Below are 22,221 nucleotides of genomic sequence, written 5' to 3'. Positions count from 1 at the left end.
GCACGGTAGTAGGGGAGGTGCCTGGGAGCTCCCTCTTTGAGATCTGTGGCAGGATTGGGAGCCAACACTGCCACATATTGTGGAAGAGAGTGCTATCCAGCCACCCTAAAGAGGGGTCCCTTGGGCCAAAGGGGCCCTTGGCCAGGGCCTGACCTGGCTGCCCTCTGGCGCCATCCCTGGGCATGTTCATTGGGGTATTTGCTACCAACACTCTGTAATCTGGACTGCAAGTTAGAAGGGCTGGAAAACAAACCTGTGAGGCACACATACTGTTTTCAGGTGCTGAGAGGTGTGCGTGAAACCCCAAGGAAGCAGTTCGCAGCTATCGCTCGCTTCAAACGAGAGTGGTGGGAATCGTGGCAGACAACCACCCATACCAACAAGTAAGAACATTAGGGGAGCCCTTTGGATGGATTACTCCAAGAGAGATGTTGTCTCATGGGAGGCGGGGCTTGATGGGGTAGGCAGGGGCTGGACCTTTTCTTCCTGTGGCTCCTCATCGCAGCCTTGGATGCTGCAGGTAACCCTTAAGGGCCTGGTGTGCTGCCCCTTGAGTGGGGTGACTTGGTCACCTTCCTACCTTCCTTGTCAGCACCCACAGGCTCAGGCTGACAGTTGGACCCAGAATCAGGGGACATGCCAAGCATCAGGAAATCAAGAGCATATGGTGGTTTCCTAACGTATGTGTGTTAACACGTCCTCTCTCTTTCTTCGATATGAAATGGAAGACTTGTTGGGAGCTGAAATAAAGATGGGTGCCCTTAATGAGGACAGCGATCAGTCTTCAGACAAAGACCAGGAAGGAGAAGACTTGGAAAATAACTTCCTCAATATTCGGCCCCAGGGCAAGAAGTCAGCAGTGGCCATTGCTGATGAGGAATTCTTGAGGGATCAGAGGTCTCCCAGTAGGGAAGTGGTATCATAAGAACATAAGAAGAGCCTGCTGGATCAGGCCAGTGGCCCACCTAGTCCAGCATCCTGTTCTCACAGTGGCCAACCACGTGCCTGGGGGAAGCCCGCAAGCAGGACCCGAGTGCAAGAACACTCTCCCCTCCTGAGGCTTTCCGTGGCTCCATGGCTTTCTACATATGCTGTGGTGTTTTTTGCAGCACAACGCAGGCATGTCTTACAGTGCCGCAGTAGGACGCCTGTTCAGTACCAGTGGCAACGTAGTGACTGTAAAAGGACATGCCTTGTCTGACGTGCTCTTTGAGCATCTGGTTCCTTTGGGACATAACAGAAATGTATTGTAAAAGCAGCATTTCAAGTGTAAAAATTGATTTCAAGTGAAAAGATATATGTGTTCTGGGGGTTTCATTGTTGCTGGGTGGTGGTGGTGGATGTGAGGTTCTGTTGTGCCAATTCTGTTAATCTTATGGATAAAAAAAAATTCTACTACCCTCTGCGTGTGTTTATTTTTAATGTTGTTTTAGGCTGTTTAGATGTGCCACTTCTAAGGCCAGGACCTTGTAGGTACTCCATTTTTAAAAAAATAACTGAAATGTACAGTAGAGCCCTGCTTTACGGCGCTTTGCTTTATGGTGCTTCGCTAATGCGGCAGTCTCAATTAGGCGCAATTAGACTGAAGACCCACTCATAAGGCGCTTGTCCGCTTTTACAGCGGCTTTCGTTGAGCGCCATTCTGTTCAATGAGTTCTGCTTTTCGGTTGCTTTTGCTTTTTGGGGGGGGTCCGGAATGTAACCCACCATATGAGTGGGGCCCTACTGTAGCTGTAGTGATTACTTTTGAGTAACGGTAAAGTAATCAGGTCCTTTTAGAGCAATTGCAACTGTACTGGTAATTTATTACTGTATGGGGCCATGGAACAGTAATTGCAATTTATTACTTTTAAAAAGTCATCTTCCAAGCGCTGCTCATCACCCTTAAAAAACTACACTTCCCAGGATTCTTTGGGGTGGGGATGGGGAAGCCATGGCTGTTTAAAGTGGAACAATAGTGGAATAAATGTATGATGCGGATGCGGTCAGTGTTACCATTCCAGAACTCAACAGGGAGGAGGATGGGGACTAGAATTAGATGGGTTTTGCCTCTGGCCAGTAGTGGGTGGCACCAGATGCAAAAGTGGGCGGAGCAACCAATGTGAATTTTGCCATTTGAATAGTAGGCTGTTGTTTTCACACTCGCTCACCCCCTCTGTCCTCCTTCCAGACAAGCAAGAGGTATTATCGGAGTTCAAGGACACAGTCCAGCCAGGCAACCACACTTGAGGAGGAAGCCAAGCAGGTGAGGTGACGACTGTGGCTCGAGAAGCTATGTGGCCTGGAGACACTGCCAAGGGCCAGATAGAGAGGCCTGGAGGGCCACATTTGGCCCCCGGGCCTAAGGCTCTCCATCCCAGTTTTACATGGGGAGCTAGCCAACCGAGTGATCCCTGAGCAATAACCACATGTAACTCCAGGCCTGGTGACAGTGGATGGCCAGGTCAGGCACTGGCCGAGGGCCCATGGCCCAGAAGGGTTCCTTCTTAGGCTGGGAGGATGGAGGTCCTGCTCCCTGATCCGTGCTGGCATCAGGTCACGGGCAATTCACACCCAGATTGCGGAGAAGGGGCACTGCACACAGCGATGCAGGCAGCGCATGCTGAAATAGGCCCACCCGCCCCACCTACCTCCTGCATCAGTGTGCTGTGCACACATGCCTGCCATCACCCAAGATGGTGGCGGGGGTGTCCCTAAGAGGCTGGCACTCCCACCGCCATCTTGGGTGATGGCAGGCATGTGCATGCAGCATGCTGATGCACGGTGATGCTGGAGGTGGGGCGGGCAGACCTTTTTAGGCCCATGCTGCCAGCTTTGGGAGGTAGTGTTGGAGAGCATGACGACTGGGGTCCAATCAGTCTGGTGTTCAACGGCCCAGGTGTTCAGCCTGCTGCTGGCCCTGTGTAAGTCTGAAAAAGTGGAAGCATAAAAAGTGCATCCCCGTTTGGTGGATCTCTCCATTTCTTGGGTAAGCCAAGGGTGACCCATCCCACCTGATTGTGATTGTGATTCTAAATGTGGCATAATAGTCCAATCAGAAGCCCCAAGCAAAATGGAGTCACTGTTGCTCCTTACTAGGCCTGTTGTCGGCGGTTACCAGGTTGTCACAATTCTTCTGGCCCTCAAAAGACATCTTGAGCTGCTGCCCAGGAAGAAGGGAAAAACCAATCAGGCCAGCGATATGTCTGAAATTTTTTTGTGGATCTGTGAGAGGGGGTCCTGCCAAAAGGCTGCCCAGAAGCCAAAGACGCTACCAGCCCAAGGGGGGGGCTGCCCAGCAGAGGCTGTGGCCTCAGTCCCCCTCAAGCCCAAGCCGCGTGAGAAAAATGTGCTTCCGTCACCACCTCCACTCCACAATTTGGCAAAAACTGAACATGAGCGAGTGACACAGGTCCCTAAGGGACCTTCCGCGTCCAGTCTAAAAGAATTCCCGTTGAACAAGGAACCTGCCGTCTACACTCGGAAGGGTTTGAACCTAGTATGGAAGAGAGTGTGCTGCGGGGAGGAAGTGGAGAAAGGGCGAGTGAAAAATCCAGAAGATACCGCAATGGGGAAGGCCAACCGTTCCAGGGGGACCATCCCCAAAGGCTTTGGGGGCTGTGTCCCCCAACCTCCTTGTTTGTACGAGAAGCGACTGGCAAGAACGTCGAAGACCCTGATGGTGGGGAAGCCAGGATGCCCACTCCACACACCCCACGCGAAAGCCAAAGGAGACCAACCAGGAGTGCCCACCAAGGTCCCCTCAGGCACATTTAAGCTGGGAGTTACCGGGTTGAGAAGAAGCAAGAAGCTACTTCGCCAGACTTCTTTCTTCAAAGGTAGGGTAGCCTGACACCTGCCCACCTGGATCACTAGTTATCATCAAAGCAGAGAGCTTTTGGAATGGAGAGCTTATGGAATGGAGAGTTTATGGAATGGAGAGCTCCAGCAATCAAGCTCAGCCACATGCAAAAAACAAAAGAAACCTTAAAAAATGTTTAACATCTGAAAGAAGGCAAATAAAACCTTCCAGAGTTCACATCCAAATGATACTTTTAAAGCACTCATAGCCCTTTAACACTTATGGTTCCTCTCCTCTGTCCAAGAATCCTAGGAACTGTAGTTTGTAAAAGGTGCTGGGAATTATAGCTCTGTGAGGGGTAAACTCCAGGACTCTTTGAGAGAAGCCATGTGCTTTAAATAGATGGTGTGGATGTGACATGCGTACAGTTCCCTTTTAGCTGATCCATGAAGATCGGGTGGGGTGAGGTTCATTGACCACTCATCAAATGATAGATCTGATGACCAGGGCTGGGGGGAGATTTTGAATTTTTGGATTATTTCCTTTTATATGCTTTTACTGTTATGGAAATATGCAGAGATACTCAGTGTCTGAGCTGCGTGTGTGCCATTGTGTGTATTTATCAATGAAGCAGGCTTTTAGCTTGCATTTAAATCACTGCGACTTAAGACTTAGTAAAATAAGAAAAGCTACTTTATTTATAGATATGCATAGTAGGTAGGAAAGGCATACCTACTTCTAACTAACTAAGCTGGAGGTGCAATGCATTATTATTATTATTATTATTATTGTTGTTGTTGTTGTTAACGACAATAACAACAATAATTAGAGCTTTTAAATTTCAGTTTCATTTTGCACACCATTCTTCTTCTTATACAGTGAGCTGCAAACTCAGATCCAGGGATGCGGGAGCCTGTGGGCCCTCCAGGTGGAGCTGGGTTTTGACTCCGATCAGCCCCAGCCAGCATGGCCAATGGTCAGGGATGATGGGAGTTGTAGTCCAACAATATCTGGAAGGCCACAGCTTCCCCATCCCTGCATGATATCAGGTTTCCCGCAGGCAGCGGACTAACAGTCCCTTCCTCCATTTCAAGAAACCTACCCCCGTTTTGTAATACTGTATATGGGATCTGGCAGTTGTAAAGTAAGTGCAGTTACAGTTAATGCCACTAGCTGACGCTGGTGATAATCGTGTTATATAAGAGTGCCAAACACAGTAGAGTGTTCTGTTCCTCCTTACTCAGCACCCACAACAGAACATTACACTATCTGCAGGTCATAGAATCATAGAACAATAGAGTTGGAAGAGGCCTGTAAGGCCAGCGAGTCCAACCCCCTGCTCGATGCAGGAATCCAACTTAAAGCATCCCTGACAGGTGGTTGCCCAGTTGCCTCTTGAAGGCCTCCAGTGTAGGAGAGCCCTCCACCTCCATAGGTCATTGGTTCCATTGTCGTACCATTCTAACAGTTAGGAATTTTTTCCTGATGTTCAGCCAATATCTGGCTTCCTGTAACTTGAGCCCATTATTCCATGTCCTGCACTCTGCGATGATCGAGAAGAGATCTTCGCCCTCCTTTGAGTGACAACCTTTCAAGCACTTGAAGAGTGCTATCATATCTCCCCTCAGTCTTCTCAAGGCTAAACATGCCCAGTGCTCTCAATCTCTCCTCATAGGGTTTTCTTTCAAGTCCTCTGATAATCCTTGTTGCCCTCCTCTGAACCTGCTCCAGTTTGTCTGCATCCTTCTTAAATTGCAGTGTCCAGAACTGGACACAGTATTCAAGTTGAGGCCTAACCCGTGCTGAATAGAGGAGAAATAGTACTTCACATGATTTGGAAACTATACTTCTATTAATGCAGCCTTAAATAACACTTGCCTTTTTTTGCAACCACGTAACACTATTGGCTCATATTCAGCTATTGAACCACAACAATACAAAGATCCTTCTTATGTGTAGTATTGCTGAATCGTATTGACCAAGTAGGTCAAGGACCTACCTAATAAGTCAAAGGGAAGTTAATCCCTGAGCCAAACTCCCTTGGCGTGCTAACAGGCCTGTCTTAACGAGCATTAATAGTAACTGTCGGTTTTGATGTTGCAGGTTCCACCTCAGCGGTTGCACATGCAAACATGGAAGTCAAAAGAAAGAACAACCATAAATTTGCCAGACCAAAGTCTCCCAATCTGGTAAGTCACCAAGACTATTAAATGCCTTCTGGGTAAACGGGCCAGTGGTAGCAATGGGAGAAGGTTTATTTATTTTATTCCAGCCTGGCGTCAGCACCTGGCTTTGTAGGGCAGCTGACAGGGCCCCAGTGTCCTAGCAGTGGCTAACAGCACTTGCACCTGTCCCAGGCCCTCCACATCAGGTTTATTTGGTGGATGTCACCTTGGGCTTTTTTTGGAAGGCAATACAAAAATAAAATTTAAAAAATGCAGGTCGCTGGGTTTGCGAGCCTCCGTAGGCTCCGTAGGGGCACTACAGAGCATTGTGGGAAATAAAGGTCACATCCACACGGTGCATTTAAAGCACATGGTTTCCTCCAAAGAATCCTGGGAACTGTAGTTTGTTAAGGGTGCTAAGAATTGCAGGTCCTTGAAAGGTAAAATACTGTTCCCAGGATTCAGGCAGGGGGGATGAGCCTTTTCCCCTGGCATCTCCAGCAGAGCTGGGAGTGTCCGCTTTCTGAACCTTAGAAAACCACTGCCAGTTACCTCTGACTTGCTAAGGCAGCTTCCTGTCATGTGATCTAGGTGTCTGCATTGGAAGAGAGATAGCCGTTTTGGGAACAGCTCAGAGATGAAGGCAGCTGGATATTTTTGGCTCTGTAAAAACATCTTAGGTTGCTGGCTGTCTCAGAGATGTGATGTGGGAGTGGTGGGCTTTGGTTGTCCGCTGGAGTGATTGACCTAAGCGTCCCCCTGTGCTCAACCTGTATATTTGCAAATAAATGCAAATATTTCCAAATGCTACAAGCCTCCAGTGAATCTCTTCCAAAGGAAACCGTGCCTGCGTAAGAGTTGCGCCCCTGCAAGTTCTCACTGCTCTGAGAAGTCGGCGACAGTTCCCAGCACCCTTAACAACAAACTACACTTCGCAGGATTCTTTGGGGAAAGTCATATGCTTTAAATGTGCTTTAAATGTATGGTGCGTATACAGCCAGGAACCAGAAAATAGGGTGTGTCTCTGGCAAATAGGGGCAGTTTAAAGGCAGAGGAGCAGGGTCTGATTGAAAAGTTGGCAACCCTAGCAGTTGGCTGGGATTTCCTTGCCAGCATGCTCCTGCGCTTTAAATGGAAGGCTTTGCTGCAGACGTGAGCAGAACATCCTGCTGATAATCTCCGTGCTATAAAAAAGTTTGCCTTTTGTTTTCTGAAGATGAAGCTTGAACGACACAAAAGGAACCCAGGCTCCCTTCGCTGCCCCCCCCTCCCAGTTAGTTGGCTGCAGTAATTGCTCGGCATTGTGGATGACATGCACATTGTCATAAATTCACATTTGACTTGGTTGTGTTCCCCAGGAAAACTTGATTTTTAGCAGTGGTGCACTCAGGTCATTTTAGGCTCTCGGAGGCCCTTCCTGCTTCCTCTGCTCAGTTGGGCCCTGGCCTTCTGCCTGAAAGTCCTACTCTGATGCAGAGCTTGGAAAAGTTACTTTTTAAAACTACAACTCCCATCAGCCCAATTCAGTGCCCATGCTGGCTGGGGCTGATGGGAGTTGTAGTTCAAAAAAGTAACTTTTCCAAGCTCTGCTCTGATGGCACCACTGTTTTTTTTTTATTATTATTAAAAAGATCCTTTCTTCCTCATGGGTAATCTGTTATAAGCAATTAGGAATTTGGAGATGTTCCCTTACTGGACTGTGTTGTTCTTTTGACGTGGCCCCTTGGGAGCAAAGTTTCCTGCCCTTAGTTACATTTTCCATCCTTAGTTGCTCACAGCTGTTTGTTAAAACCCCAGGCAGGGATTGGGATCGTTTCTGCCTTTGTTCTACCAAACTTTCCAGCCTTTTGCTACTGGGGTTTTCTTGTGTGTGTGTGAAATTCTTACATCGGTGACCAGGAGGAGAAAACAACAGTGGCAAGTGAACATGGCAATGCGCGGTGTGATGGTGGGATTTGACGGAGTAAGTGAGTGGGATGGATATGTGGGCTGGAGTGTTATTTTAAGGTAATTGAGAGTTCGGATGCAGAGCAGAAGTGATCTGTTATTTCTGGCTCTATCTGGAGAGAACAGGTGGGCACCTGGACGATGACAGACCGTGGACTCTGTGGTGCTTGCAGCAACCACCCCTTCTTTTATGATAAAGTGTACGACTTCATTACTCTCCTGGATCTTTCCCAGGCTGCATCTCTGCTGGAATTCTTTTGTTTATACATGCTCGTTCTGCCTAGTGGGGGCCCCTAGACTCCTCCAGTAAATTCCTTCCACAAGGGCGCCTCCCTGTGTGAAACAATGACCTTTGCCCATTTGTGTCGCGTGGCTTTCGGTGTTCCGGTGAAGGGTTAGTTTCTCTTTCCTTCTTGAGCCTCCCCAGCTGAGGTTCTGCAATGGAGAACTTCAGGACTCGATGTTCTTTCCCTGTTTGGAAATAGGGACAGAAGGATCTCATGTGTTCATTTTTGTACACACATTCCCCAAATATACACCTTTTTTGTCGATATTTTTCTGGTTGCAGAATTGCCCTGCAAAATTCAGACAAGTGTGATTTTCGAAGGATAGCCGTGTTCCAGTTCTCGTGTTCTTTTGGAAAGTGCGGATTTGATAGATTTGGCTTGAAATGTGAACTGAGGGCTCATCTAGATGACTGCAAAATGTGATACACGATTGCTTTGTGTTTTCATTATTTTTCGGTCGTCCATATGACCTCACGCGCTGTTGCGCTTTTTCACGGGTTAAACCCGCTCCTGGCAGTACCGCAAAAAATGCGATTTGCCTTTTAAAATGGGGAATCATCCGCTGTGCCTTCAGCAGCTAGGACGCAATACGGCAGACTTTACAGCTGATGGACAGTTATTGGGCGTTTCCCCGTGCCCCTTCTCCTCATTTCAGCCAATCACGTATCTGCAGTTTTGGACATGTGCGCGGATATTGGGGGTATTGGGGGGAGAAGCCTGGGAAAATTGAACCAATCATCGCAATGGTGGGGTGTTGGGGGGGCCTCTGCAACTACTGCACAGATGCAAAATCCCAAGTTTATTTTTAGCCAGCCTGCAAATTGGGCAGCCGCTCTGGGTGAGATCTGCAATTGTGGTTGTGTATAAAGCCCCCCTTTCCTGGCTGGTCTCACTGAAGTGTGGCTGGTTGGTGCAGGGAGCCGCTCTTGGATCCGGCAGGGAATGCGGGCAAACAGCCCCGCTGTGCTGAAGCCCATCCTGGAGATGCCGTAGACTGAATTTGGGACCGTTTGCATGCAAGGCAGATGCTCTTAATATGTATAAAGGTAGAAAAGCAGGGAGCAGGAACCCCCCTCTGGGGGCCCCTCCTCGAGGAGCTGCTTTTGGAAGGCAGCCAGGCTTTCCGGTTTTCCGTCTAATAAAAGAAACGTAAATGAAAGGGCAGGGAGCAGGAACCCCCCTCTGGGGGCCCCTCCTCGAGGAGCTGCTTTTGGAAGGCAGCCACGCTTTCCGGTTTTCCGTCTAATAAAAGAAACGTAAATGGAAGGGCAGGGAGCAGGAACCCCCCTTTGGGGGGCCCTCCTTGAGCAGTGTAGTCTCTTCCTGTATTTTTGTTCGCTTGCATTTGCGGTATGGCGCAAAAGGGGCTGTATGCTTTTCTACCTTTATACATATTAACGTTTCTGGAGATACACAGGGCTGACAATTCCACTTATTTCTCCAGAAACGCAGGTAAATGGGAGGGAGGGGTGGTAGTGGTTGTGACAAGGTGTTCTCAAAAATGGAAGGGCAGGGAGCAGGAACCCCCCTCGGGGGGCCCCTCCTGCAGGAACTGCTTTTGGAAGGCAGCCGAGTCCGGCTTTCCAGCGCAAAAAGAAGGGAGCCAGCAGTTTTGTCCCTTCACGTCCCCTCCCCTGCTCCCCGATTGGTTCTAACCCAGATAAAATGAGGTATAATTGTGATGGGTAATAACAGAAGGAAACATGAATTGTCTTTGTGTGGGCTTGAACCGCCAACCTTTCAGTTAACAGCCGAAGGTGCTAACTGATTGCCCCACACCCCTGTAAGTAGCAAGCAGCAAGGAACTCCTTTACAGCCACAGGGAAATTCAAACTTTTGCGCTCTAACGTTCAGGTGCATGCGCGAGATTGTGCGTTGCAAAGGGGGGGGAGCACGCGTCATTTTTTTGTGAACCAATTGGCTGATGGGGGTGGTTTTACAGGCGGGGCTTGGAAAAAGCGAAAAGGATGTACGGATCTTACCGCTGCATGTGTGGGCACAAAAAGCACGTATTTTTTAAATTGGAGAAAAAGACAGTGAGGACTGTCAGATGGCAAACTGGATATGAAAAACATGGATTATCCTGCTCAGTTTGGATGAGTCCTAAGAAGCGCCTGCAATGGTTTGCTCTGTTAGCAGAGATTTTGTAATCAAGATGCCTCATGTGTTTGAAGGTGCAGAAGGCCCGGGAGGTATATGGAAGGTCACAGCTTCAGTCCCCGGCATCTCCCATGTAGGGCTGGGAGCGACTCTTCATCTGAGATCCTGGAGAGAGCCGCTGCTAGTCTGTTTAGACAATACTGAGCTAGATGGACCAATGGTCTGGCTCGGTATAACACAGTTTCCTATGTGCCTAAATAGGATGACAGAGAGTGTGCGGAGTCTGCAAGGACAGAGGGGTTTGATGGGGTCTCCAAGGGGTATCGGATGTGTGGAAGATCCCATCATACGGAGAGATCAACAGTCAGAAGCAGCCCCCCTGGAGCCCCATGTACCAGGAGCAGGAGCTGAGCAGGAAGCACAGAATTATAGAGTTGGAAGTAACTCTAGAGGTCATCTAGTCCGACCCCCTGAAGCATCTGCAGTGCAGAATCTTGCAACCATGGCTGTCCAGCCTCTTTTTAAATATCTCCAGTGAAGGAAAGCCACCGATCATCTCTGAAGCAAACAGGCTCCTGGATGGCAACTACCCAAGGCCCCATCTCCACCTTCCATTTCAAGCAGTATCATATAAATTTAAACAGTCATGGCTTCCCCCAAAGAATCCCCTCACAGAGCTCCAATTCCCAGAGTGTCCCAGGAAGAGGGATTGATTGTTAAACTGCTCTGGGAATTGTAGCTCTGTGATGGGAAGAAAGGTCTCCTGACAACTCTCAGCACCCCTTAACAAACTACAGCTTTCCAATGGGCATCTGGTTGACCACTGTGAGAAAAGGACACTGGGCTAGATGGGCCATTGACCTGGTCCAGCAGACTCTTCTTATGTTCTTAAGCTTTTATGGTGTAGATGTGACCTGTAACTCTCAAACCCTGGGCCTGTTTTGCAGTGGTGCACTCGGGTACATTTAGAATGGGATGGTCTTGCTCCCACTCACTTTAGATGATAATTCACTAGCAGGCAAAAAACCTTGCGGTTTAAGAACATACCTATAGCCCACAGATATTTCTATCAAACTTTAAAAAGCAGGGAAATTGGGCAGCTATAGTGAATGCACCAGGGGAGCAGGATACCTGACCTCCTCTCTGGTAATGCATTGCTTCATTTCAAAATGCGGTGAGCCACCAGGCCTACTGCCTTTGGGGACTCTCATGGTCGTTCAGTTGAGTGGGGTCCTAGATATTTGCTGTCAGAGACCTGCCCTGATGGTACCGCTCCTGTTCTGATGCTGATCTATCAGTTTCACAAACAAGTAGCCCTTCAGGCAATGGTGGTAGATGCCGATTGGGACTGGTAGGGCGGAAGGCAGGGAGCCCAACAGTAGGGGGCACCAGAGCCAATGAGAGGCAGAGCCAATGAATTCTAGTTTTGTCCCCATCCTCCTCCTCCCTCCTGAGTTCTACAAGGGCAACCCTGAGACTGAGGAGGAGGAAGGTGACAGGCAGGGCCACCCCCTGGATTGGATGCAAGCAATAAGGCAGGCAGATGGGGGCTGACTGAGGTTGGTGGGGCAGTGTCCCATTCGCCCCAATGGACCAACCTCCACTGCCTTCAGGGTTGGTGCATGTGTGCATGGCGCGTGGGCGCATGCGTGTACTAGAATGTAACCAGCAGAAAGGATATGCTGTTTGTTTATCCCTTTAGAGAGAGAGTTTGTTTCGTGGGAATAATCTGTAACAAACAACGCTGTACAAATTTGCAGGTTGCACATTGTAAACAAAGACGGCAGCTGTGCAAAGACATAAAACAAGCCATCCACACAACCCTTTTAAAACGAAGTGTCAGCAGGAAATGAATGACCCTCCTACATCCAATCTGCAATCGATTGTGCAAGCATCTAAAAATATGCTGGCTGCGTCTCACCAAAATCCAGCACCTGATCTGTTAATGCCCTTGTATGGATTTGGCTAAGAAATAATCAACAATTTGAAAGGTTGACTGGGAGTGAAAAATAGCCCTCCAGAAACTGATGGAGAAACTTAACAGTGCTGCATTATTGAGCTTCTTCCCCCCCTCCGCCCCAATAAATGGACAGTACTTTCCATTGTGCACTCGCCACAGAAGCAGAATTGGGAGGCAAAAGAAAATATTCAATATATTTCTGCATTTGTCCATCAGTGCTTTGCTTGTTTGTTTTAAAAATGCATACCCTCCCCAAAACCCATCAAGGGCATTCAGGGTCGCTCACAATAACAAGGCGTTAAACGAATGCAGACAAACACGATACAGATGAAACCGGGGTGTGTGGTTTTTTTTTAGAAAAATAAAAAACGAAAGACTACGTACAATAGGATGATAGAATTAAAAAGACAAAGAGAAACAAGGGGATGCCAGCTGGCCTCCCATCGGACCCCAAAGCAGGCTGTGCCCTCTTCCGGAGGGCCGCGTTTGCCTTTGCTCTGGAATGCCCTTTCCACATTACGAGCTGTCCTGTGAGTCGTTGGCTCAGATTTTAGCTTTGTTTGAGGACTCTGTGAGTATGTTTTTTTTTTCCTCCTTCAAAATTTCCTAGCAGGGGTGTTGCTAGGTATTTAAAAGATTCGGAGCGTGGGGCCCATAGAGGAAAGTCTGCATGACATTTGCAGTTGCAAAAAGCAATGCTGGCTGGTACGTGTTGGGACTGGTGGGGTGGAAGGCAGAGAGCCAGGAGGCAGAGCCAGCGCCAATGGCAGGCACTGACAACTGAGTCTACTCTTGCCTCCAGTAGTGTAGTGGCAAATTCAGAAGTGCAGCGTCCCTTCACGATAGTCACACCATGCCCTCTCACAGTCACATCCCCAGGATACACCTTCTCTTGTGCAATTACAGAATTATAGGACCAGAATAAAACTGCTGGGCACCTAGGCTCCCCCCTCCCCCCAACCTCTCTTTCTCTTTCTGGGGCCGAAAGGTTGCCAGAAAGGTTTTGACTTTCAGACGTCTGAAATGAAGCCAAGTGCGGGAGTACGATTTGGGAGACCAAAGCGTTTGCCATGAAGCTCGCCTCTGACCCTGGCTCCCAATCGGTGTGAAGGGGGGGGAAGTATGTGTTAGAGATTGTGAAGAGTCTTCTCAATGGCTGACCCACCTCCTTTCACTCTGATTGGCTCCAACAGGGGTAAAAGGACAAGGGAGCATGCTGTTTGCCAAGGGAGAGGACTCTTCTCAGTGGCTAACACGCACCCCTTTCATGCTGATTGGCTTGTACATGGGGACCCTGCTGGGACCCTGCTCCCAAAAAAGTAAGAGGTCCATGACTCCCCGTGACCCCAGACAATGACACCTCTGGTTGCCTCCATCCTGCTCCTCATCCTCGCTGACTTCTACAAGGGCAAGGAAATGCCTCTTGTTGTCAAGTGTGGGGCAGGAGCCAGGACACCACCACTACTATTATTTGTCTGTTTGTTTGTTTATTAGATTTATATCATAGAATCATAGAATAGTGGAGTTGGAAGGGGTCTATAAGGCCATCGAGTCCACCCCCCTGCTCAATGCAGGAATCCAAATCAAAGCTCTTCCTCCCAGCAGAAGCCCAGGGCAGTAAACAAAAGCACTAAAAACACTTGAAAACATCATAAAAATAGACTTCAAAATATATTAAAACATCTTTAAAAACACTTAAAAAAAAGCTTTAAAAACATCTTTTAAAAAAAGTTTTAAAGCCTATTAAAAAACCAATTCCAACACAGATGCAGACTGGGTTATGGTCTCTACTTACAAGGTTTGTTGAACTCCTGCTACTATTACTACTGCCTTCACCCAAGGTCCCAGGGTGGGTCACAACAGCTTTAAAATGCATCATCAAAACCAGTTAAAACCAGCCTAAAATCACGTCGCAAAAAATAGAGTGGGTCCTAAAAATATGCTTGGAGCACTTAGGAAAAAAAAATCCAGGTTCTGTAGTCGTGGCCCCACCTCTAGCAGCACCCGTTTCCTAGTCTGAAGTGTTTTCTTTTCAACTTCCTTTTTCAAATTTCTGTTGAATGTAGATGAGTAATGCTTCCCGCCCAATCTCTTTTACTCTCAGGATGACCTTCAGCTCGGAGACTTGATTGAAATCTTCCGCTTTGGCTACCAGCACTGGGCCATCTACGTGGGAAATGGCTACGTGATCCATCTGGCTCCACCAAGTAAGGAGATCTGCCAGCCAACCCAGGAAAAAAGAAAAGGCGGCCTGCCCCTGTGTGTTTTAAGCGCTGCTTGATCTTCAGAACCTTTTACAGCCTAGAGAGAGAGAGAGAGAGAGCGCCTTGCTCCTCTCTGCCATTCAATCTGCTGTTTGAGGCACAAGATCAGGGGCCAGCAAAGACCTTGGCAACTCTAACCTTCATCGGCTGAGAGCCAGAGGAGTGTGCATGTATGGGGTTTTCAGGATTTTATTAGGTCACCGCCTACACTGAAATCGGCCTCGTGCCAAAAACTTATTCCACATTTCCCCCTCCCCGCAACCATTCTGTGTCCATTAATGATAAAAGAAATCCCATTTGAGAATGTCCAGAGAGAAAAAAATGTCACTGAAATCTCCCTGGGTGGCGCTTCCGTTGTCCTGCCCTTCCTTTTGAGGAGGCCGAAGGGGTTTGTGAGCGGTCACCTGATCCGCAACCACGCATTTAAAGCGCATTTGATGTGCATGGCCTCCCTCCAAGAATCCTGGGAACTGTGGGCTGGTAAGGGTGCTGGGAACTGTAGCTCCGTGCGGGAATAAACTACCGTTCCCAGCAACCTTACCAACCCACTACAGAAGCCATGATGGTTAAAGTGGTATAAGAGTGCTTTTGAAGTATGGTGCGGGTATGATCGCTGGATGGATGTGACCAGAGAATTGTTGCTCTGTGAGGGGAAAGAGGGGTCCTCTAACAACTCTCCGCACCCATCACAAATTACATTTCCCAGGATTCTTTGGGGGGAAGCCATAACTGTTTAAAGTGGCATGATACAGCTCTAAACGTATTGTGGCGTGCCACCCCAATCTCTGAGCAGTGAGAGATCTCCAGGGGTCCCTGCACTTACCCAGGGGTTTGGTTTGCTTGGAAAGAAGGTCAGCGGAGACTGTGGTGTCTTTATGAAATATGGTTTATTTATTTACACACTTTCACCTGAGCTTAAAATGGAGGTGTTCAAGGCATCAGCAGTCCAATCAGGTTTACAGGAGGCATCCTGGAGCCATTGTGCAGGGAGCCAGCCTCTCTGCCTGTCTCCAGTTCCCAGCCTTTTCTCAGACTAACCAAAAACACAAGCCTCTCTTCTGGCCCCAAGAGGGCCCCCCCTCCTTTACAGTTTCAATAACAATAGGATCTCCCTGGCCCAGTTAATGGGCACTTGATAGACCCATTAACTCATCTAGCCACTCTGTTAGACTAACAAAGTGGGAACTGGCCAGCAGAGCAGATTTCTTGCCTCCAGGTGCAGGGTTCCAAATCAGAGGCTGGAAAGGGATTCATAGAAATCATCCATCTCAACCCCAAACCCATGACAGTAGAATGCAAATGAAGCCTTCATTGCCATCACCACACTGGGGCAGCGGAATTCCATAACAGAGAATGAATGAAAGTGGGAATTCCGTAACAGAGAATGAACAAAAGTGGCCGATTTTGCTTTTGTTGGCCCTCTTGAGTCCTAAGCGACGGGGGGGGGGCATGGGTAAAGGTTTTTGCACCCAGCTTTCCTCCCCCCCCCTCCATGATGTCCTATCTTTTTCTCTGTACCAAAGCCGAATATGCTGGGGCGAGCTGTGCCAGCCTCATGTCCACCCTCACAGACAAGGCGCTGGTGAAGAAGGAGTTGCTGCGGGAGGTGGCGGGGAAGCACCGCTACCAGGTGAACAACAAGCACGACACCAAGTACCCGCCGCTGCCCATCACCAAGATTGTCCAACGGGCCGAGGAGATGGTGGGCCGGGAGCTGCAGTACAAAGTCACCAGCGAAAACTGTGAACACTTTGTCACTGAGCTGCGCTATGGCGTGGCCAAGAGCGATCAGGTACAGTATTGCCCCGCTTACCGGAGCTTCGCTTTCCGGTGTTCCGCTAACGCGGTGGCAGGAAATTCCCCTCTTTAAAGCCGATTTTGCAATTTTGTGGCATTTTGTGACATTTTCACGTCATTTTTGCACGACGGCCCCATTATAGTCTATGGGTTCCGCTTTACGGCGATTTCTGCTTTACAGCAGGGGCCTGGTCCCTAACCCGCCGTATAAGCGGGGCCCTATTGTACTATTATCTGTGGTTTACTTAAGATTGGATTGATTGGTTGACCACACTTCTGCCTGGCCAAAAAAGCAGAATGTAGGGATCTGCCTTACTCTGAGTCAGACTGTTGGTCCATAAAGTTCAGTATTGTCTACTCTGACTAGCAGCAACTCTCCAGGCTTTCAGGCATGGGCCTGTCCCAGCCCTACCTGGAGATGCCAAAGTTTGAACCTAGGACCTTCTGCATGCAAAACAGAAGCTGTTCCACTGCGCTACAGCCCTTCCCCAAACAAAGGAAGCTGCCTGATCCTGAGTCAGACCATTGGTCCATCTAGCTTAGTATTGCTAGCACTGACTGGCAGCGTCTCTCCAGCATTTCCAACAGGGGTCTCTCCCAGTCCTACCTGGGGACCTCTTCATGCAAAACCGATGCTGTGCCACCGAGCTACAGCCCGGTCCCCACGTCCACAATCTAGTCTACAATAATGGTACCATGACCATAATATGTCTAGTAAGTTATAATACCACTGTCATATAACACTGACAGTTTTTTTTAAAAAAAACCCGCTAATGGTTTGTTTAAAATTCTGGTTGCCTGACCTCCAAAAGAATATTTTAGTGCTGGAAAAGGTTCAGAAAAGGGCATGGGGCAACTCTGCTGTGTGGAAGGTTTACAACATTTGCAGGCGGGAAATCAATCAATCAGTCAATCAATCAATCAACATTTGTGGTGTTTTAGTTTAGGGAAAAAACAAGAGGAAGGGGGCCCCATCTGTTCTTACAGTGGCCAACCAGATGCCTGAACGGGAAACCCACAAGCAGGACCTGAGTGCAAGAGCATTCTCCCCTCCTACGGTTACCAGCAACTGGTATTCAGAAGCATCCGGCCTCTGACAGTGGAGATAGACCATAGCCATCAGGGCTGATAGCCACTGATAGACAAATTAATGAAGGATGAGGCTATGCTTTACCTCTAAGACAGAATACCAGTTGCTGAGAATAGCAAATGGGGAGAGTTGCTGTTGCGCTCAGGTCCTGCTTGCGGGCTTCCCATTGAGCCATCTGGTTGGGCACTGTGAGAAGAGGATGCTGGAGTAGATGGGCCACTGGCCTGGTCCAGTAGGGCTCTCCTTATGGTCCTGTGTTCTCCAGCTCCATTGGATGACCCCAAGAAGATGCAGAAGAGATCAGAGCAAGGGCTTCTTCATACAGTGAATATGGACATTTGCTACCACGAGATTTGCTGCTGGCCACAAGCTTCGCTTTAAGAGGGGATGATGCAAGTTTGAGGAGGATTGGGCTGTCAGCAAGTACTAATCATGATGGCTGGGTGCCCCCTACAGGATCAGAGGCAGCATTGCCTTGGAAAAGCAGTTGTTGGGGAACACAAGCAGGGGAGTGCTGTTGCCTTCACGCCCTGCTCGTTGGCTTCCCAGAGGCATCTGGTTATCTGAGAACCAGGGTGCCAGAATAGATGGGCCTTTGGCCTGACATGGCAGGGCTGTTCTAACCATTGGCAGCTCTGATGCCAGTGGGGCAGCACATCCTCTCCGGGCTTTAGTCCGAGCTTTCAAGGCACTGTCCGAGGGTCAGAACCTATTGTGGGGACAGGCTTCAGCACCTCTGACAGCTCCTTTAAAGTCTGGACAAAAACCTGGAATGTATGCGCTGCCCCACGGACAGCCACCAGTTCTAAAGGTCTCTGCTTTGAGGAACCTCAGGCTTTGCTGACCCGGCTCTCCCTTTGATCCTGCAGGTCCGAGATGCCCTGGTGGGGGTCGGCATTGCAGGGCTGGGTTTGGCCGCCCTGGGACTCTTCAGTGCCATCGTGGTCAAGAAGAAGCAACAAAACCAATAACAGAAACAATAACAGAGACCCTGAGACTTCCGTGCCCTCGTGGGTTTTGTTCTCCCTTTTTTTCTTCCCTTTTTTTTTAGGTTTTGTGTTCTTTGAGAGAGGACCTCTTTGGAAAACAAGCACGTGAAACGACTGCTACCATTTGGGGACTCAGTCTTGGAGGCCTCCTCTTCCTAACTCCTTGCTGAGGGTGTCTTGATTTCCCCCGATTCCCAAGTAAAGAGCGAGTCTCCACGGCCTCCCAGGTGTAGAACCGAGAAAGCCATCTTGTACCAAGTCAGACCATTGGTCTGGTCTAATCCAGTATGGTCCATACGGACAGGCAGCAGCTCTCCAGGGTTTCAGGCAGCGGACATGACCTGCCCTCCCTGGAGATGACACCGGGACTGAACCGGACCCCTTCTGCATGCCAAGCAGATGCACTACCACTGAGCTGTGGACCTCTCCAAGGTTTCAGAATGGAGAAGTTCCCAGCTGTACTGGGAGGTGTCCAAGACTGAACCTGACCCCTCCTGCACTCCAAACAGATCTATTTCCTCCCCCCTCCCCATTGCTGACTGGGGGGGGAAATAGACATTTGGTTCAGTTCAGATTCTACTGTGAACCGTTTGTGCTTTCCAACAACATTACGCGAACTGAAACCCAGCTGTCTTTTGAAATTCGCACTGCTCCGGATTTTGTGATGCAGTTCTGCAACCAAATAATGTGCACAGAGATGTGTATGTTAGAGGTGAGTGCACATAAAATCCCACGTGGCAGTGCAGATAACATTGAAAACGGCACCATATTAGGGCAGGGGTTCTTCATTCTGGGAGGTTCAGCTTCTCATGGTCCAGTCCCAGACGGTAGGGAAAAGGCACATTTTGTCAAAAACATCTGCCTCACCATGATTTAAAGGGGCAGGAACCCAATATCTCGGCATCTGTATGAAATCTTTAATCTGCAAAAGAGGTTTTTCCTTTCATTGGTCTCCAGGTCTGGCCAGAAGACTTCAACAATATTCATTTCGGGTGGTGGTGGTGGCAGGAGATGGGAAGGGGGAATGTGTGTGTGTGTGTGTGTGTGTGAGAGAGAGAGAGAGAGAGAGAGAGAGAGAGAGACTAGGATTACTTGCTAACCAGAATAAAAAACTACAGCTGAGTTGTGTGTTGTCTGCCCTGAAATTACAAGTCTGGGCCAAGAAATGCAGCCTGAGGATTGCATCCAACTAGGTTTTATGCAGAGTAGACCCATGGAAATTAATGGACTTAAGTTAGTCATGCCCATTAATTTTGGTGGATCTGTTCTGAGTATGACTAATGCTGGATACAACCCTAAATATGCAATGGAGCATATTTGCGTAATGTATCTTATTTTGCATTTTATTTTATTGAGAAATGTATAAGCTTTCTAAGAGTTATACACAATAAAATTATAGATGAAACAAAGCTAATATCCGCAGAACTATTAAAAAAATATAAATAATTATCGTTAAAACACAGACAATGAGCAAAACTTTAAAAACAAATAAAAGTGATGAAATTATATGCTTGGGTAGGCTTGCTGGTATAAAAACGTTTTCAGTAGGCATCTCAAGCAAGGGTGCTTACCTAATTTATTCTGTACTTTTCTGGTGCTTTGTGAAACTCGAGCCGGATTTGCGAGCAGTGGATGAGGAGCCTAATTCAGGACACTGAGTCCCTAATTCCAGACTCTAGGAATCTTATTCAGCCCCCTCTCCAGCTTCGGGGCCCCACACTATTATGGATATATTCACAGTCATGAGGACTAGAAACTTGCCTTTTTTAAACAAAAGAACTGAAAGGGGAGATATTCTTTGACCCCTTTTTCTGTGCTTCGGCAGCATCTGAGAACTCTGACTGAGAAGGTTTTAGAATGTTTATAGAAAGTTTTAAAATGGCTTTTAGAAAGTTTTAAACAATTTGTAGAACTTTTCCCCATTGATGTGTTGGCCTCCTTCGGGTGGAGGAGTGGGATATAAATTGAAGAATATATAAATCGTAGCAAATAAATCTCCATATAGAAACGGTCCTGGCAATATCCCGGCACAAAATGTAGTTTTGTGGTTGAGGTGGCCCTCAGAGTGTAGCAGCGGGGGTGGATGGCTGGAATCCCTGATGAGTTTTCCCTCCTCTGCCGCTGCTACACTCTGAGGGTCACATTTTCTTCAGGGGTAATATGCCAAGGGCCACACACTAGGTGTGGGTGCGGCTGAAGCCTGAAGTGGATGGTGTCACAGCCCAAAGTGGATATAGCAACCCCTTCTCTCTCCCCTCCCAGCAGGCTGCCTGGGAAGAGCCCAATTGCTCTTTCCAGAGGTCTGAATCAATTGCCTACAGAGGGGTTTCCCCCCTCTCGTCCTCCCATCTCCCCATCCACTTTGCCACTCTCTCATTTCCTCCTCCTTGGCACTCTGCCATCTGCATGAAATTCAGCCGAGAGTCATGTGACCCTTAGTCTGTAGGCTGCCATCCCTGCAACAGAGGATGGCTGTTGCCCTTGGACTGGCAGAGCTGAAAGGAACCTCTGTGATTGGCCAGGAGGCCAAGGGTCACTGGAAGGCTGCACCCCCTGCCTTCCAGGAAGAACAGCTGTGGGGGAGGCCAGAGAAGCAGCAGCTGCAGGGAGCATGCTTCCTTATTCCTATGCCATTTTGCTCTGGGACCCGGGATAAGGAAAGGAACTCTCTATCAGCCAGAGAAGGACAGGCGGGTAGATTTTGTGTGTGTGAGTTTTGGGTTTGTATATAATTGCAGCCTGTTAAGCCACCTTGAGCATCAGTTGATTAGTGGTAGGGATCTTAATCTTCAAAAGAAATAACAGCAAAAAATGAAAACAAATAAATTGCCATCATTGCAATCTAAGCTTCCAATTACTATACTGTATAACAGCAACAGACTTTGTTCCTTTTCACTGGACATTTTGCACCATCCGTTGTTCTTACCATGTTTTGTAAGTGACACAAGTAAAACAGTTCCATGAATACAAAACAGTGTTGTGCTGATTGATTATTTATTTAGAAAACTGATAAACTGCTTGGTCAGCAACAGCAGCAACAAAACTATCCAAGTGCTGAATCATATATAAACCATGACGAAAATACACAAGCTAATTAAAAACAAATAGAGATCTGTTATTAAAAACAAAAGACAAATCCAGTAAAACATATAAAATAAATGTAACTGAATCAAGCATCTGGATAGGCTTGATGAAACAAATATTTCCAGCAAGCGTCTGAAACAGTATAGTGAGGGCATCTGCTTTTTTGCGTGAGTGGTGGTGGCTTCAAAGCTTTGCTTATGCCAGCATTCACCGAGACCTAGAGTTAAGTTCTGGGGCTTAACTCTAAAACATGGGGTTGGATCCGGTGTTAGTCGCAGCGTAGATTCATTGAAGTTAACGGATATAGATATCTTAGGTTGATTAATTTCAGTAGGTCTGCTCTGAGTAAAACGTAGCTGGATACAATCTGTAGGATCAGGGGTAGGGAGCGTTTGGCCCTCCAGCTGTTGCCCATCATCCTTGGTCATTGGCCATGCTTGCTGGGGCTGAAGGGAGCTGTAGTTCAGCAACATCTGAAGGGCCAAAGATTCCCCCACACCTGCCAGAGGTAACAAACCTTCCAACATTTCACAGATGAAAATCTGGGCACACATCCCCAGTTCTTATACCAAGAACCACCTTCCTCGGCTATTGCACACTGTTAAAGGCTCACCTCCACCGGCCCACATGCCTGGTGTAGTGGTTCCCTTTGCCAAAGCATGCCTTGCCCTGATTTAAAAGCCAAGAGGGCCCTGGTTCTGTTGGCCAGATACATATTTGTGAAACACATAAATTGGCCTACCGTATGCTGTCAACA

General features: G+C 48.2%; 1 protein-coding gene across 2 annotated transcripts; it reads left to right on the top strand.

Moving 5' to 3' along the window:
* Nucleotides 1–2,195: 2,195 nt before the first annotated feature.
* Nucleotides 2,196–21,320, top strand: LOC133374779 (phospholipase A and acyltransferase 3-like). 2 transcript variants are annotated; one of them, XM_061605993.1, is made up of 5 exons: nucleotides 2,196–2,245; nucleotides 5,885–5,970; nucleotides 14,345–14,447; nucleotides 16,028–16,296; nucleotides 18,261–21,320. In XM_061605993.1, exons 2-5 carry the CDS (start codon nucleotides 5,914–5,916, stop codon nucleotides 18,360–18,362), a joined length of 531 nt encoding a protein of 176 aa, XP_061461977.1. In that variant the 5' UTR covers nucleotides 2,196–2,245; nucleotides 5,885–5,913; the 3' UTR covers nucleotides 18,363–21,320. The 2 variants fall into 2 exon arrangements, with proteins under 2 accessions (XP_061461977.1, XP_061461978.1); XM_061605994.1 differs by lacking the exons at nucleotides 2,196–2,245; nucleotides 5,885–5,970 and adding an exon at nucleotides 7,686–7,909.
* The last annotated feature ends 901 nt before the right edge of the window (nucleotides 21,321–22,221 follow it).

The sequence above is a fragment of the Rhineura floridana genome, chromosome 22, assembly GCF_030035675.1.
Source record: "Rhineura floridana isolate rRhiFlo1 chromosome 22, rRhiFlo1.hap2, whole genome shotgun sequence".
Taxonomy (NCBI): Eukaryota; Metazoa; Chordata; class Lepidosauria; order Squamata; family Rhineuridae; genus Rhineura; species Rhineura floridana.
This window is presented reverse-complemented; position numbering and strand designations above follow the sequence as displayed.